This window comes from Bos indicus x Bos taurus, chromosome 13, assembly GCF_003369695.1.
Source record: "Bos indicus x Bos taurus breed Angus x Brahman F1 hybrid chromosome 13, Bos_hybrid_MaternalHap_v2.0, whole genome shotgun sequence".
Taxonomy (NCBI): Eukaryota; Metazoa; Chordata; class Mammalia; order Artiodactyla; family Bovidae; genus Bos; species Bos indicus x Bos taurus.
The window spans coordinates 56,611,368-56,626,923 of record NC_040088.1 but is presented as its reverse complement, the minus strand read 5'-3'; the positions used below and the strand labels follow the sequence as shown (position 1 = coordinate 56,626,923).

At 46.4% G+C, this 15,556-nt stretch overlaps 1 protein-coding gene across 1 annotated transcript; it reads left to right on the top strand.

The window, feature by feature from the left end:
* Positions 1-367: 367 nt before the first annotated feature.
* Positions 368-4,854, top strand: GJD4 (gap junction protein delta 4). Its single transcript, XM_027559930.1, has 2 exons — positions 368-1,000; positions 3,474-4,854. The coding sequence occupies exons 1-2, from the start codon at positions 937-939 to the stop codon at positions 4,412-4,414; spliced, it is 1,005 nt and encodes a 334-aa protein (XP_027415731.1). The 5' UTR covers positions 368-936; the 3' UTR covers positions 4,415-4,854.
* The last annotated feature ends 10,702 nt before the right edge of the window (positions 4,855-15,556 follow it).

The following is a 15,556-nucleotide window of genomic DNA, read 5'->3' as shown; positions in this document are numbered from 1 at the left end:
CCCACAAACCCTGCTGTAAACACAGGACTATTGGGAAGATGCGGTGATTCCCAGTGACCAGGTGGCTGCCCCAGTTTTGCATCCCAGTTCTTTGTCTCTGAATGAAGGGCTCTCATCACTAACCCAGATAGGAAATAGCTCTGCAATGACCTAGTCCCAGGGCAGATTCCTGCTGTCATCCAAGATATAGGAATTCAGAGTTAGGACAATGATTCTCTGGGGCTCGAGTTATGCTGGATTTGTGGTAATGAATCCACCTGCCAATGATGGATACTCAGTGGATGCTGGTTCAATCCCTGAGTCAGGAAGATCCCCTGGAGAAGGAAATGACAACCCACTCCAGTATTCTTACCTGGGAAGTCCTACAGACAGAGGAACCTGATGGAGTTGCATAGGGTTGCAAAGAGTCAGACTGAGCATGCAGGCACTGTTCAGTGCTTCATAGAAGAGATGAAATATGGACATTTTAGTGCTTCTTTAACCAGTGAAGATGTTATAGAAATGTTTTCAAGGAGGAAATGCCTTTTTCATAGAGACTTGACTGGTTGACTGAACTTTTCTTTCTTGGGTTAAACATAGCCACTTCTCTTGCATCCTGAGGCATCCGCTCTCCTGGTGGAGACACGTGAGCACGGCCAGGGGCCTGGAATGTCCCAAGAGGGTAAGAATAGCCAGATGAGCGACGGCTGCTGCTGGCCTCTGGTCACTGCAGTTGTCAGGAAGGCTTTGCCTCAAACAGCTCGGGGCCGCCTCCACTGGAGACAGAAGAACAACCTCGTGCTCCTGGGCTTGAATTGTCCCTTTAGTACCTCCAGCTCTCACCTGGAAGTATTTTGTAGCAAAGATACACATATTCTTGCAAAGATTTCCCACCTCCTTGGAGAACACAAGCTCTGGACAGCTCCAGTCACCTTGAGTCTGTGACCCCCTGGAAGCATGGACCAGTCGGACCTGCTGGGGTTCCTTGTCATCACCCTAAATTGCAACGTGACCATGGTGGGTGAGTAGTACAAACCCCTGCAGAACACGGGTTCTGCCTTGGATCACTTTTCCTGGTCCTTCTCCACGAGGAAGGCTTGCCTATCCCTGGAGGACAGGGAGCCATGGCTCAAGTTTTCCTCTAATTCTCCATCATTTAATGAGGCTCCCCATCATTTAAGCATGTCTTGGGGGTGAGCAATATTTCTCTCAAGAGGTGTCTTCTTGCTAACATTTGGGGGCTAAGTGGGAGGGATATGTTTATGTAACTCTTCTTTGGCTACTAGGAAAAGAAACAATACAAAGTTAAGAAATTCATGCCTTGAGTCAGCTCGCTTGTTCATCTTTTTAGGGATTATCCTTGAAGCTCCATTTGTAAAGATTAGTAAATTCTCTTGTGTACTTTAAACCAAATCCCAATTTTAATTTTAGCCTTTTTCCTCTAACAATGAAAGTAATAAAGTTTTGATTTATTTGAGTTTGATGTAGCCAAGTTAAATTTTCAGAGAGGTGTGGCTACCCTGATAAAGGTATTGAGAAAAGGATTAAAATATATCCATGAAGTGGCTAATATTTTTCTTGTTCGTTGCTTTTTAAACTAAGCCAACTTAGTTTTAAAAGTTTGAGTTAATGACTTTATCACATAATTATCATGCAATTCTTGAGTTGAACTGACTTCGTTGATAAAAGAATTTAATTCTTCTGATGTCAGGTGATTTCTGCATCTCATCACAAAACAAAATATTTACAAGTTATTTTGACTGGTCCTTCAACATATTCCAAACTTGTTGATTCATGACATGAAAATAGGACTTGGAAGTGATTTTGATTTCTAGGTTAGCCTCACACATTCACGATGAGTTGAAGAAAGACAAAACCTCAATTCATAATAGTTGGAATAGGGGGAAAGGAGTTCTGAACAATTGAAGAGTCTAAAAACTGAATGTTCTTCAAAAAATCTGATTTCAAGGGCCATAAAGCAACATTAAACACAAGTCCTGCAATTACATCGGAGAAGGCAATGGCACCCCACTCCAGCACTCTTGCCTGGAAAATCCCATGGACAGAGGAGCCTGGTGGTGGGCTGCGTTCCATGGGGTCGCTGAGAGTCGGACATGACTGAGCGACTTCACTTTCACTTTTCACTTTCATACATTGGAGAAGGAAATGGCAACCCACTCCAGTTGTTCTTGCCTGGAGACTCCCAGGGACGGGGCAGCCTGGTGGGCTGCCGTCTATGGGGTTGCACAGAGTCGGACACGACTGAAGCGACTTAGCAGCGGTAGCAGCAGCAATTATATAAGGATCATGTGGACTATTACCATAGAGAAAACTCATTGAAAATAGTAGCTTTTATTTGCTATACACAACTACAGGAAAGCACTAACATCTTTGAAAAAGTTCACTCTTTAATAGGAAGACTTTATTTACATCAGCCCAACTTTCTAGAATTTTCAGCCCAAAGTCTGAACTAGCTGAGCCAGATTAAACATTTTAGTTATCTGTGCTTCTTTAAATCTGTCAATTTCAAAGCATTTTACAAACAAGTATAGACATACCTCATTTTATTGTGCTTCCCAATATTACTTAAAAAAAACAAAACAAAACAATTGAATGTGGCAACCCTGCCTTAAGCAAGTCTTTGGTGCTGTTTTTCTGACGGCATTTGCTCACTTCATGTCTCTGTGCCCCAATTTGGCAATTCTCGAAATATTTCCAAGTTGTTAATTGTTACTAAATTTATTCTGATGAACTGTGTGATCAGTGATCTTCAGTGTTAATACCATCACTGTCTGAAGGCTCAAAGGATGGTGAGCAATTTTTAACAATGAAGTATTTTTTAGTTAAGATGTGTTCATTGTCCTTATAAAGCTGCTGCTGCTGCTAAGTCGCTTCAGTCGTGTCCGACTCTGTGTGTGACCCCATAGACCCACCAGGCTCCCCCATCCCTGGGATTCTCCAGGCAAGAACACTGGAGTGGGTTGCCATTTCCTTCTCCAATGTATGAAAGTGAAAAGTGAAAGTGAAGTCGCTCAGTCATGTCCGACTCTTAGCGACCCCATGGACTGCGGCCCACCAGGCTCCTGGGTCCATGGGATTTTCCAGGCAAGAGTGCTGGAGTGGGATGCCATTGCCTTCTCCGCCTTATAAAGCTACTGCACACTTAATAGACCAAGGTAGAGTGAAAACATAGCTTTTATATGCACTGGGAAATAAAAAAATCCTTACGACTCGCTTTATTGGGGTGGTCTGGATGGAAAGCGGCAGTGCCTCTAGGGTGAGCTTAATTGAGCCCAGGGTCCACACGCTGTAAGTGCTGGTTAGATATTCACCCAGTAAGCCAACTGGCTGATAGTCTTGCTGTGACTTCAACACGTTTATCTACTTAGTTCTCCAGTCTCGGTTCTCCATTCCCCTCAATAAGGACTTAGAACTACTACGAGGAGATGTATTTGTATGGCTGTAATGGTGCCCTTCCTGCTGCTTCTTCCCAGGGAAGATCTGGCTTATCTTCATGGTGCTGCTGAGGATGGTGGTGCTCATCCTAGCCGGGTCACCCGTCTACCAGGACGAGCAGGAGAGGTTCGTCTGCAATACTCTGCAGCCGGGATGCGCCAACGTTTGCTACGACATCTTCGCCCCCGTGTCCCACCTGCGATTCTGGCTGATCCAGAGCGTGTCTGTTCTCCTTCCGTCCGCGATCTTCGGCGTCTACGTGCTGCACAAAGGAGCTGAGCTGGCCGCACGCAGATCCCGTGGGCTGGAGGATGCCTCTGAGGACCATGACGCCCCGGGGCTGACCCCTGGGGCTAGGCGCTGCCTGACGGTGCCGGACTTCTCCTCGGGCTACGTGGTGCACCTCTGCCTCCGGACCTTGACCGAGGCAGCTTTCGGTGCCCTGCATTACCTCCTCTTCGGATTCTTGGTCCCCAAGAGGTTCTCTTGCACACACGCTCCTTGCACCAGCGTGGTGGACTGTTACGTCTCCCGACCCACGGAGAAGTCCATCCTGATGCTTTTCGTCTGGGCGATGTGCGCGCTGTCTTTCCTACTTACTGTCGCCGACCTGGTCTGCAGCGTGTGCTGGAAGACGCAAGGGCGACCCGGTGAGGCCCGGAGGAGACCGTGTCCAGGGGCAAGGGATGCGGCGCCTGAGGGACGCGGGGCGCGGGAGGGGCTGGGGGTGCACGAGGGACGCGGGGAGCGCGCTCGCACGGGCCTGGGGACCCGAGGGCCGGGCGCGCACAGCCCCGCGGCGGAGTCCGCCGCGCCCGGGAGGCTGGAGCTGCCGGGAGAGGACGAGAGCGACGCGTTGTCTTCCGCCAGCGACCAGCCGCGCTTGGCCCGGCCCGGAGCGGCGGCCCTGGGGTGGGAAGAGCGGCCCTGCGCGCCGCGTGCCCAGCTCTCCGGCCCCGGCAAGTCCGAGTGGGTGTGAGTCCCGATATCCCACCCCAGGGACCCGAACGCGGCGACCATCCGCACCGCAGAAAGGCAAGCGGGCGGGACAGACGGATTTCGCAGGAGGCTCTGATGCAGCTCACCAAAGATTTAATTTCGATAAAGCCTTTAGGGGGAGGGTGGAACGTCCTAGGTGTTCAAATGCGGATGGGTTAACCCAAGAGCATCAGGCCCCTGAATTTGCTGCTCTCTGATTCTATTGTCTTATCTTACCCTGTAAGGTGCTTCGTGAGAAGCACATCCTCTTGCGTTTACAGAGCTTTGATTAATATGCTAATGTTTTCGAAGGAGTTATTTTGTTTTGTTTTGGTTTGGTTTCGGTTTGTTTTTCTGCTTAGCTAAAAACGGCGTCTGTTACGAACTTCACGCACAGAGGGATATTCGTTTAACTTCTCCAAACTCCTTTAATAAAATTAATGCTGATTGCATTGAGATCTCGCATTTCTTACTTCACTGTGTCATAGGAGAACCCACAAATGCAGGAGATCTGGCTAAAAAACATTGGGGTCTTTTGTGGGGGTATCTTGAGTGGTTATTGCATGTGGGTGTGAGGTGCACAAGCTGAGGAGTGGCCACTGGCTTGCTTAGTGTTGCTGGGCATGTTGGCTGGGTGGCTGAGGGGAGGGGAGCACTTTGGCTGCTGATGGCAAAACTTGAGTTGTCACAGGGCTTCCAGTCCTGGCTCTGACTCTCCCCTGGCCCTGGGGAGAGTCCTACCGTTAGGGCTGCCCTAAGGGTCTTCATTCATGTCCCAAATGAGAAAGGCTGGGGGTGTTCCAGCCTTGCATTGTGTGCTGATGAACTGGGGAGGGGGTACCCTACAGACACAGTACTGTCATCTTCCAGGGGAGCTCCCCGCCATCGAGCCGAAAGTTGGGGTAAGGCTGTTCCTCTTCACCAGGAGGCAAGGAAGAGCCACGAGGTTGTCCTCCCAGAATGGATGAAGTGCCTCAGGTCCACAAACGCCCAGCACCGAAGAAGCCAGCAAATAGTGACACACGTGAACCAAGGCAGCCAGGGAAACAGTGGGCACTTTAAAAACTGTTCTAAAGATAACCCTGGCAGTGAACTATCTGTCGGAATATCAGATATTTCAAGGGGAGTGACCTTGGAATATCAGATATATCAAGGGGAGTGACCTCCTTGATCTATCAAAGCCATTGATTAAAACGTAAAAAAAAAATCATCCAAAATTGGTCTTGGCATAAAGCTCATTGAATGAATGAACCTGTTTTAACTTTGCAGTAAATTTCTCTTCTGCTCTCTGACTCTCTCTCTCTCTCTTTTTCTGGATTGCTCATCAACCTATTCAGAACCATGAACCATGACTCAGACCCCTTTGTTCAAAACTTAGATCAATGTCACACATAGCAAGTGCTTGATAAATGTGATTTTTGAGCCTGATATCCCTGAAGTATTCGGGGAAAGATCCGTTTCTTGTCCCTTGCAGTATTCAGTTCTGGCGTACTTTTGAGTTTGGGCAGTCTTACAGACATAAGAATTCTCTAGGGGCTTCATTGCTATTTTAAAAATAAGTTCCTCAGGACGCTTCAAAGACCCAGTGTGAGCCTTGATAATGTTGAGTGAAGAAAGGAAATCAAACTAACAAATATTGGTGGGGTGCCTGGCTGAGTGAGTGAGAGTCGCTCAGTTGTGTCTGATTCTTTGTGACCCCATGGACTGTAGCCTGCCAAGCTTCTTTGTCCATGGGATTCTCCACGCAAGAATACTGGAGTGGGTTGCTCTCTGGGTAACTCCTGGGAAAGGGAACTAGTGAGGGCTGAGCAGGGACTCTCTCCTGGCCATGGCACCAGAGAGAACTGGGTGGGCCCTGTTCTCCTATGAGATCTGTGAGTGCATGCTCAGGTTTGGCTTTATAAATGGCACCGGTATTTGGGTTTATTGGGAAGGGCTGCGTGGGCCTCTCAGTTGATGTCCCAAATCCTACTATTAGAGGAAGAGCCTGGAGATTTATTCTATGGAAAACTGTAAATGGCATTCAGAGTAATGGAGACCAAGAGAGGCAGAGAGATGCAGTGTTGAGGGTGGGACCCCCACGTCCATCATTTCTTGGCCAGGTCACTCCCATCCTCTGGGCCTCAGTTTCTTTCTCTGAGGAAAGAGGGTCTGCAATGACTGGTGCAGCTGTCAGCCCTTTTAACATCAATAGGGTCTGGTTTATCAGGCCTGGTCCACCTGGCTGAGCACAGGTTTCCATAAATGAAAATGGTCAGAACAGGAGAGACTTGCCTGTCCCAGGGAGAGCTGCCACAGAAGAGAGATGGGCACTTCATGAAAGTGGGGAGGGGGCTCTGAGGATGACTCACTGACTCCCCACTCGGCTGAGTGATGGCAGAGGCTGCACGGACAGACGTGGGTCATCTGCTGTGACCCACACTGTGACAGCAAGATTGCAGAAGAGGCTTGGTGTGTTCTGGAGCATGATTGGTTGTGTCAGCTTCATGGTAACTATCTCGTCAGAGCAACACAGAGGGCGGTGGGCCTCCTCTTCTCTTTCACACATGCCGCTGTACATCGCCTCTGGTTTGTGACAAGTTCTGAAGCCTTTGAATATCCTTTCTAGTTATCCCTTAGATGGGGGGGGGGGGGGTGGAATTTCAGACTCTGTCCAAAAAAGGTAAAAAAAAAAGTAGAAAATCGTGTGGCTATCATCCTCCTTGCCAAGATTTCAGTCTACCTCTCTGTATCTTGGGGCTTCTTTGGTGGCTCAGTGGTAAAGAAACTGCCTGCCAATGCGGGAGATATGGATTTGATCCCTGGGTCAGGCAGATCCCCTGGAGGAGGAAATGGCAACTCCAGTACTCTTGCCTGGGAAATCCCATGGACAGAGGAGTCTGGCGGGCTACAGTTCATGGGGTGGCAAAGAACTGGACACAACTTGGTAACTAAACAGCAACAGCAAACCTGCATCTTGGGCATGCCTGGTGAACACAAGATGGTTCAGGGGCTTGGGTTCCTCCACGGAGCATTAGAGTCACCCGCTGCCCAAGGCAGAGGCAGCAGGAATTAAGGTAGTTGGACCTGCTCTAACAGGTCACCCCAATTTGAGACTCTTAGCACAGCAGTTTCACAAAGAGCTGTATTTTCTGACGGATGGACAGCTTTCCTCTGGGTGGTGACTTGGGGTTCCTCCCATCCTAGGCTCTACTATCTTCTGCCCATGATGCCAAGATTACTGTGGCAGAGACCAGAACTGTTTTGAGGCCAGGTCAGGAAGGGCCCTAGCATACCCAGCTAGAGCTCAGTCCTAAGGGCTCAGAAGGCTGCAAATGGTGGTTGAGTTATACAGCTGGCCCTCTGCATCTGTGGGTGAATTGGATTCAGCCAACCATGGATGTAAAATTTTTAAAAAGATTCTGGAAAGTTCCAAAATGCCAAATTGGGTTTGCTGCATGCAGGCAACTATCTACATAGCATTTACATTGTATTTACAACTATTTACATAGCATTTACATAGTATTAGATGTTGTGTCATCTGGAGATGATTTAAAGTATAAGGGAGGGTGCACTTGGGTTGTAAGCAAACACTAGGCCATTTTCTAAAAGAGACAGGACCATTTGTGGATTTTGGAACCAATTCCTAGCAGTTAGTGAGGGATGACCATTTGTCCAGGAAGAAGGAGGAAAAGTTAGGGCCAACAGTTGGCCAGTGTTTGCCTCAAGGCAGCAATTATTCCCTGGGTACCTGCCCCGTGGGAGGGATTTAATACCTTTTCAGTGGCCAAGGAACCGGTCTCAGGAGAGAAGATAAGCAAGGATGTTGGATCAGGTCCTTGGACGGGATGCACTGGGGTTGCAGAGTAGAGAAAGGAGGTGATGCAGATGCAGAGGAACGCACAGAAAAGGGTCTGGAACCTGAATCTCTTGTACTCAGGACTGTGCTCTTAGACAGAAGCGTTTCAGGTAGAAAAGAATCTTAGAGGGTATTAAGTGCACAGCGATGGTCTTTGCTCAGTATGAATGGCTTGTCAGATGCTGTGTAAGTCTAGCTTTCCAGGTCAGATTTCCAGAAATTTTCCTGAGTTAGTGTTCTGGCTGCAGTGAGGACCAGCTGGTGGAACCCAGCACTGAGCCACCATACCCGGTCCTGGCTCCCTCTGGGACAGATGTGCAAGACAGCATGTGAGGGTCAAATGATGCTCCTGCTCAGCCCAGAGAGGGATTATTTACGGAATGAATAAACATGACTCTTTTTTGGTAGGATGCTAGAGTCCACTTTGAGAATCTACTTCAAATTTTTTGTGTGGATCTGGTTTCCAGCAGGAGGTGAGGAGGAGGCTGGGGCTCTGCAGTGAAGACTTGCCCAGTGTCCCCTCCTGTAGCTGATCTTTCTCCACCCCTAGTGCAGCATCCGAACTGCAGGGGCCCGGCTGGCAGCCGAGCCTGTGAGTCCTGCCAGCTGTGCTATGGTTGTTCTGTGGGAGAAGTATTTCCTAGAAAGGGAACAGCTGTCTCCCCACCTTCCCCATTTGAAACAGAGGAACGTACAGTTTTCTTTCCTCCTGTCCAGCATAGAGGGAATCTCTCCCTTGAGCAACTCTCTCCTCCATGCTGTGACCCAAGAGAGAGATGTGAGTGGCAGAAAAGAGAGCTGAAAGAAGTGACATTTTTCTCAGAAGCTCCACTCAATGAAATGAGTTTCATGGAGAATTTAGGAAATTAAAAATCAAATGCAAAAACTAGACTTTATTTTTTATTATTATTTAATCAATTGATGAAATGTATTTATTTATTTAGCTGTGTCAGGTCTCCATGTCAGCACACGGGATCTTTCACTGAGGCTCACAGACTCTCTAGCTGTGGTGCGAGGGCTTAGTTTCTCTGAGGTATGTGGGACCTTTGTTCCCCAACCAGGGATCGAACCAGAGTCCCACACGGAAGGCTCCAAAACTGGATTTCAGTAATAAGTTTCTTCCATCCCCAGACAGGCAGAGTACAGAAGTATGTGACCCATTGAAAGGATGGAATGATTGTATAGCATGTGCCTCTGGCCAATGGGAGTCCACATTCTAGTCGTTCAGTTGCTCGATTGTATCCGACTCTTTGTTACCCCACGGACTGCAGCATGCCAGGCTTCTCTGTCCTTCACCATCTTCCAGAGTTTGTTCAAACGCATGTCCATTGAGTTGGTGATGCCATCTAACAATCTCATCCTCTGTTGATCCCTCCTCCTGCCTTCAATCTTTCCCAGCATCAGGGCCTTTTCTACTGAATTGGCTCTTTGCATCAGGTGGCCAATATATTGGAGTTTCAGCTTCAACATCAGTCCTTCCAATGAATATTTGGATTGATTTCCTTTAGGATTGACTGATTTGATCTCCTTGCTGTCTAAGGGACTCTCAAGAGTCTTCTCCAACACCACAGCTCAAAGGCATCAATTCTTCGGCGCTCAACCTTCTTTATGGTCCAAGTCTCACATCCATATGTGCCTACTGGAAAAACCATAGCTTTGACTAGACAGACTTTGTTGGCAAAGTAATGTCTCTGCTTTTTAATATGCTGTCTAAGTTGGTCATAGCTTTTCTTCCAAGAAGCAAGTGTCTTTTAATTTTATGGCTGCAGTCACCATCCACAGTGATTTGGAGTCCAGTCTGTCACTGTTTCCATTGTTTCCCCATCTATTTGCCATGAAGTGATGGGACGGGGTGCCATGATCTTAGTTTTTTGAATATTGAGTTTTAAGCCAGGTTTATCACTCTCCTCTTTCATCTCTTTCACCTTCATCAAGAGGCTCTTTAGTTCCTCTTCACTTTCTGCCATAAGGATGGTGTCATCTGCATATCTGAAGTTATTGATATTTCTCCTGGCAATCTTGATTCTGGCTTGTATTTCATCCAGCCCAGCATTTCGTATGATGTACCCTGCATGTAAGTTAAATAAGTAGGGTGACAATACATGGCCTTGACGTACTTCTTTCCCAATTTGGAACCAGCCCACTGTTCCATGTTCAGTTCTAACTGTTGGTTCTTGACCTGCATACAGGTTTCATTGGAGGCAGGTAAGGTGGTCTGGCATTCCCATCTCTTTAAGAATTTTCCACAGTTTATTGTGATCTGTACAGTCGGCTTTATTGTAGTCAATGAAGCAGAAGTTTTTTCTGTTTTCTCTTGCTTTTTTCTATGATTCAGCAGATGTTGGCAATTTGGTCTCTGGTTCCTCTGCCTTTTCTAAATCCTAGGCTCCCAGTCAGTTGCCCCCCTGGGTTAACTGGATGGGTTTCTCTCCCCGCCATCCTCTTTCCCTCTGCTGGTGGGTGCTTCTTGCTCTCCACACAGCCCCTGTCTGCATTTTATCAATAGGCTGAGAAATGAGACTTCAAATTAACAGAGCTACATTGATTAACCAGTATTTATTCAGCTCCAGCTTTGCACCTAGCACGTAATCTCTTGCTTTTGTCTCTTTCCGTGAGTCTAAAACAAAACAAAACAAAACATCAGCTTATCACCAGCTGATTGAGAGGCCAGCAAACCAGTAGAAAGTTCTAACTAAAGGCCATTGTTCCAGTTTAAACAACTCCTCCAGTTTCTGTGAACTTTGATTTTCTCTGCGCTGAAAGGTGGATGTAAGACTGCCTTGCTGCGTGAACTTGTTCAGAAGGTGAGAGGAGATCACGGAGGTGGACACCCCCTAAGAGGACAGAGCTGTGTGCAGGCTGTGTCCTGGGCTGTGTCCTTAACAGATCATTCCTAACAGGTGTCTCCAGGAATTTGTGATGATACGGTATTTGCATGAGGAGGAAGATGTCAACAGACTCAGGGATGCTCCCAACCTCCTTCCCACCTCCTTTCTGACCAGCAGAGGCCTCTCCTGGACCATGTTTAGGATGCAGAAGAGTCAGACACGACTGAGCAACTTCCCTTTCACTTTTCACTTTCATGCATTAGAGAAGGAAATGGCAACCCACTCCAGTGTTGTTGCCTGGAGAATCCCAGGGACGGGGGAGCCTGGTAGGCTGCCATCTATGGAGTCTCATAGAGTTGGACAGGACTGAAGCGACTTAGCAGCAGCAGCAGCAGCTTCTAAGCACCAAAATGTTAATTTATTCCTGAAGGCGCCCCTAGAGCATTTTTACTCTGCTCCATTCTTACTTATTTCCACCCAGAAAAAGAGGATTTAAGAAATCCCAGCAGCAGATCTGGGAATTGTTTTAGGTTAACTTTGGAAAACAGAAGGGGTGAGAAATTTGGGCTGAAGGAGTAATTGTGGGCACTCAGGTCTCCTGGGAAGGAGTTCATTTAACAAGATGATGGTTTATCCTCCTGGGGTTGAGATGTGGCCCCTTATATTGATTTTACTTGATTTTTGCCTATAGTGTCTGATTGTCCATTTCTCTGGCTTTTGCACGTGTTCAGGCTGCAAACCACAAATGTTTGGCCTGAGAGGCAGGTTTGTAACATAAGATGGACAATGATGGCTGAGACTGGCAGAGGTGGAGTTCAGGGAGGATTGTGCGCAACCCTATGGTGTGAGTACCCAGGAAACTCGTGGTGGACGTGCCAACAAAAGCAAAGGACAGGGGCTTGGTGGAGAGCATGTGCGATTCACGTATGAGTCCTCCTTCCAAGCTGTTTCCTAAACAGCCACAACAATTCCTCTGTGGCTGTAACTTGTCACAGAAGGTATCTGCAAAGGTGCGTGAGGTTTTCCCCCCTGGGTGTATGAAACGATGTGTTACTTTGTCTTTTAGAGTTCTCCTTTTCTTGTGCTTTAAAAGGTTAAAGTACTTTTGATCTCAGAAAGAGTATTTGAGAGGCAATTAAATGTTTGTAATTGGTCTTCCTCACCTGGGGTATTTGATCCGAAGAAAGCCTCAGGCATTGTTAAAGTTGACACTGAGCATATCTAGTGCCATTTCCTTCGAAAATTAAAAATTCGGTCATTTTATACATGTGGCTGTGAGGAGGAAGTAAAGTCTTATGCTAAAGCAGGTCCATCAGCTTTTTCTCTGTGCCCAGACTGTTTCTTCAGAGAGAAGTTGAGAAGCTGTTCTCTGGGGATGATGAAATGTTTCCATTCCCTCGCCAGCTGAGGGCTCTGGGAACATTAGCTTTTTGTTTATTTGTTTGTCTTTGTTTCCTCATCTATTTAAAAAGTGTCACCTTTTGGAAATAAGATAAATGGAAGATAGTGAAAATGACTTATTATGTCTGTGTATTTATTGAGCATCTTTTTTATGCCTGGTACTTGTACAAGGTAAGGGATGAATTACTAGAGAAAGATAAGGAAGGCCACCCTTGTATTTGAGTATGTCTTTTGATGAGATGATTGGGGCATAAATGCAGACAACATATACTTAAAAATTAAATTTTTGGTCCAGACATGGATATTCCACCATCCAATTTCTTTTGTTTATAAATAGACCACTATTGAGCTGATGGCAAAACTTCTTCCCAGGAGAAGGGAATTGGGCTGCCTCCCTTACTCTGGTGGCGACTGGACATGGGGCGTTAAGTAACCACCCCTTCCTGGACTCCTCGGGTGCCCCTCTCTCAGGGACCTGCCTCCTCACTGCCCTCTGGCCAGGGCTCTTCACCCAGACTTCACTCCGGGGGCGGGGGCGGTGCTCCCAAGCCCGTTCCATCCAGCACTTGGCATCTTAGAGTCTTCCATCTGCCAGGAGCCTTAGTGACTTGAACTTGACCAGCTAATTTTACCCCTGGGGATATGAAGGTCCAGGAAGGTGAGATCACGCATCTAAGATAATGTGGCCAGTTGGTGGCCAAGCCTTCTCCCTCCCAGCTGGTTTTGGTCCTTCCATCACTCCCAGATGCCTTCTTGAAGATAGTCAGATAGAATGGGTTATTGTTCACAAAGATGGATGTTTGCAATATTGTAGGCTTTCTAGGAGGTTAATAAATTAATAGAGGGTCCTCATTTGTGTATGTGTGTTTAGTGTCTCAATCGTGTCCCCACAGAGTATATTCTTTTTTATATTCTTTTCCATTATGGTTTATTACAAGACACTGAATATAATTCCCTGTGCTATACAGTAGGAGCTTGTGTTTCTTGTTTGCTTTTCTTTGGCTGCGCTGGGTTTTCGTTGTGGTACAAGAGATCTTCCATCTTCATTACAACATGAGGGATCTTTAGATGCAACATGGAAACTGTTAGTTGTGACTTGTGGGATCTAGCTCCCTGACTAGGGATCGAACCTGCATCCCCTGCATTGGCAGTATGGAGTCTTAGCCACTGGAGCACCAGGGAAGTCCCAGGACCTTGTGGTTTTAATGAGTGAGTCTTTACTGTGGTGTTTGAGGTTGTATGAAAAGTCTACGGTAGATGAAGAATACAATGGTTTGAATGCAAGTTAGTATGGCAAACATTTCTTGAAGTTAAAAAAGTTATAATAGAAATATAAGAACATAGAAGTTTTGAAATAATGCCCCCAATGTCCCTCTATAACCCAATAGCATAATCTGTTTGTATTCTTAGCTTCTTAGGTGTTAAAATTTATAACTTCATTTGTAATACTTCTATTCTGCCTTTTTCCCTTGCTAACAAAGCATCCACATTGTCTGTGGTTCTCTGATCTTTATCACCCATGTGAATAGATGGGGAATAATCCACCAAGTGATGGTGCTGATCAACAACCCCAGCCTCTGCTATACAACATTCAGGGTGCTGTTGAATAAAATGCTTCTAGGTTTTTGATGTTAGAAAATAAAATGGCATGGGCACATGAGTCTTTTTTCTTATTGGGTTATTTCCTTATGATAAACTTTCAGAAAATTTCTACTAAAGTCTGCACACATTCTCCACTGACTGTGAAGCCAGTGTTGACTTCAGGCCAACTATTTGTGATGCTGCCATAATTTCATGTGGTGAGTTTAAAATGCAAACCTTGAAGATGCCATTTTCCTCTGGGGCTTTGTGTAGAACTTGGGGGAGTTCCCCCCGAGTAGATGACATGTCTGAGCCCCACACTAAGTCTGTTAGTGAAGTTGCCTTTGGGCATGGAACTGAGTCACAGTGACGCAGGTTAGGTAACATTTTAGTAACTAACCAGTTAGTAACATAGTCATCCTTACATCTTAGAGAATTTAAATCCAATAAGATTTACAGGTTGGGCCAACTTTTCAAAGAACTTGATCAGCTAGGTGTGTTTAAATGCCCTCCAGGTTGTAATTATTTAAATCATGATTTTCTCCCATTCTTGAGGAAATTGCCTCCCCAGGATAAATTTCAGTCCAGATTAAACTCAAAAACACAATTTTGTGTCTTTCAGCCTGTGACTTGAGGCTGTCTTGATTGGTCTTGCCCTGTTCCTGGGCTCTTCTGCTCCATCTATTTTATTTCAACTTGGAAGCCCCAGAGGCATGCACACCTGGAAGTAAGGATGCTGAAGAACTGTTCTAGAGGTGGTGAAACATGGATGGCTCTGATGGGTGGAAATGAAGAAGAGGGATGAGATCACGGGTGCTTGGTTCAGTTCAGTTCAGTCGCTCAGTCGTGTCTGACTCTTTGCGACCTCATGGACGGCAGCACACCAGGCCTCCCTGTCCATCACCAACTCCCGGAGCTTGCTCAAACTCATGTCCATTGAGTCGGTGATGCCATCCAACCATCTCATCCTCTGTCAACCCCTTTTCCTCCTGCCTTCAATCTTTCCCAGCATCAGGGTATTTTTTAATGAGTCAGTTCTTCACATTAGGTGGCCAAAGTATTGGAGCTTCAGCTTCAGCATCAGTCCTTCCAATGAATATTCAGGACTGATTTCCTTTAGGATTGACTGGTTTGATCTCCTTGTAGTCCAAGGGACTATCAAGAGTCTTCTCCAACAACGTAGTTCAAAAGTATCAATTCTTCAGTGCTCATCTTTTATTATGGTCCAAGTCTCCCATCCATACATGACCACTGGAAAAATCATAGCTTTGACTAGATGGACCTTTGTTGGCAAAGTAATGTCTCTGCTTTCCAATATGCTGTCTAGGCTGGTCATAGCTTGTCTTCCAAGGAGCGAGTGTCTTTTAATTTCAAGGCTGCAGTCGCCATCTGCAGTGATTTTGAGCCCAAGAAAATAGTCTGTAATGTTTTGTTTCCCCATCTATTTGTCATGAAGTGATGGGACTGGATGCCATGATCTTTTTTTTTTGAATAC

Coding starts and splice junctions, on each gene's coding strand:
- GJD4 (XM_027559930.1), top strand. CDS start 937: ATGGACCAGTCGGACCTGCTGGGGTTCCTTGTCATCACCCTAAATTGC. Junction 1,001..3,473: donor TTGCAACGTGACCATGGTGG/GTGAGTAGTACA, acceptor GCTTCTTCCCAG/GGAAGATCTGGCTTATCTTC.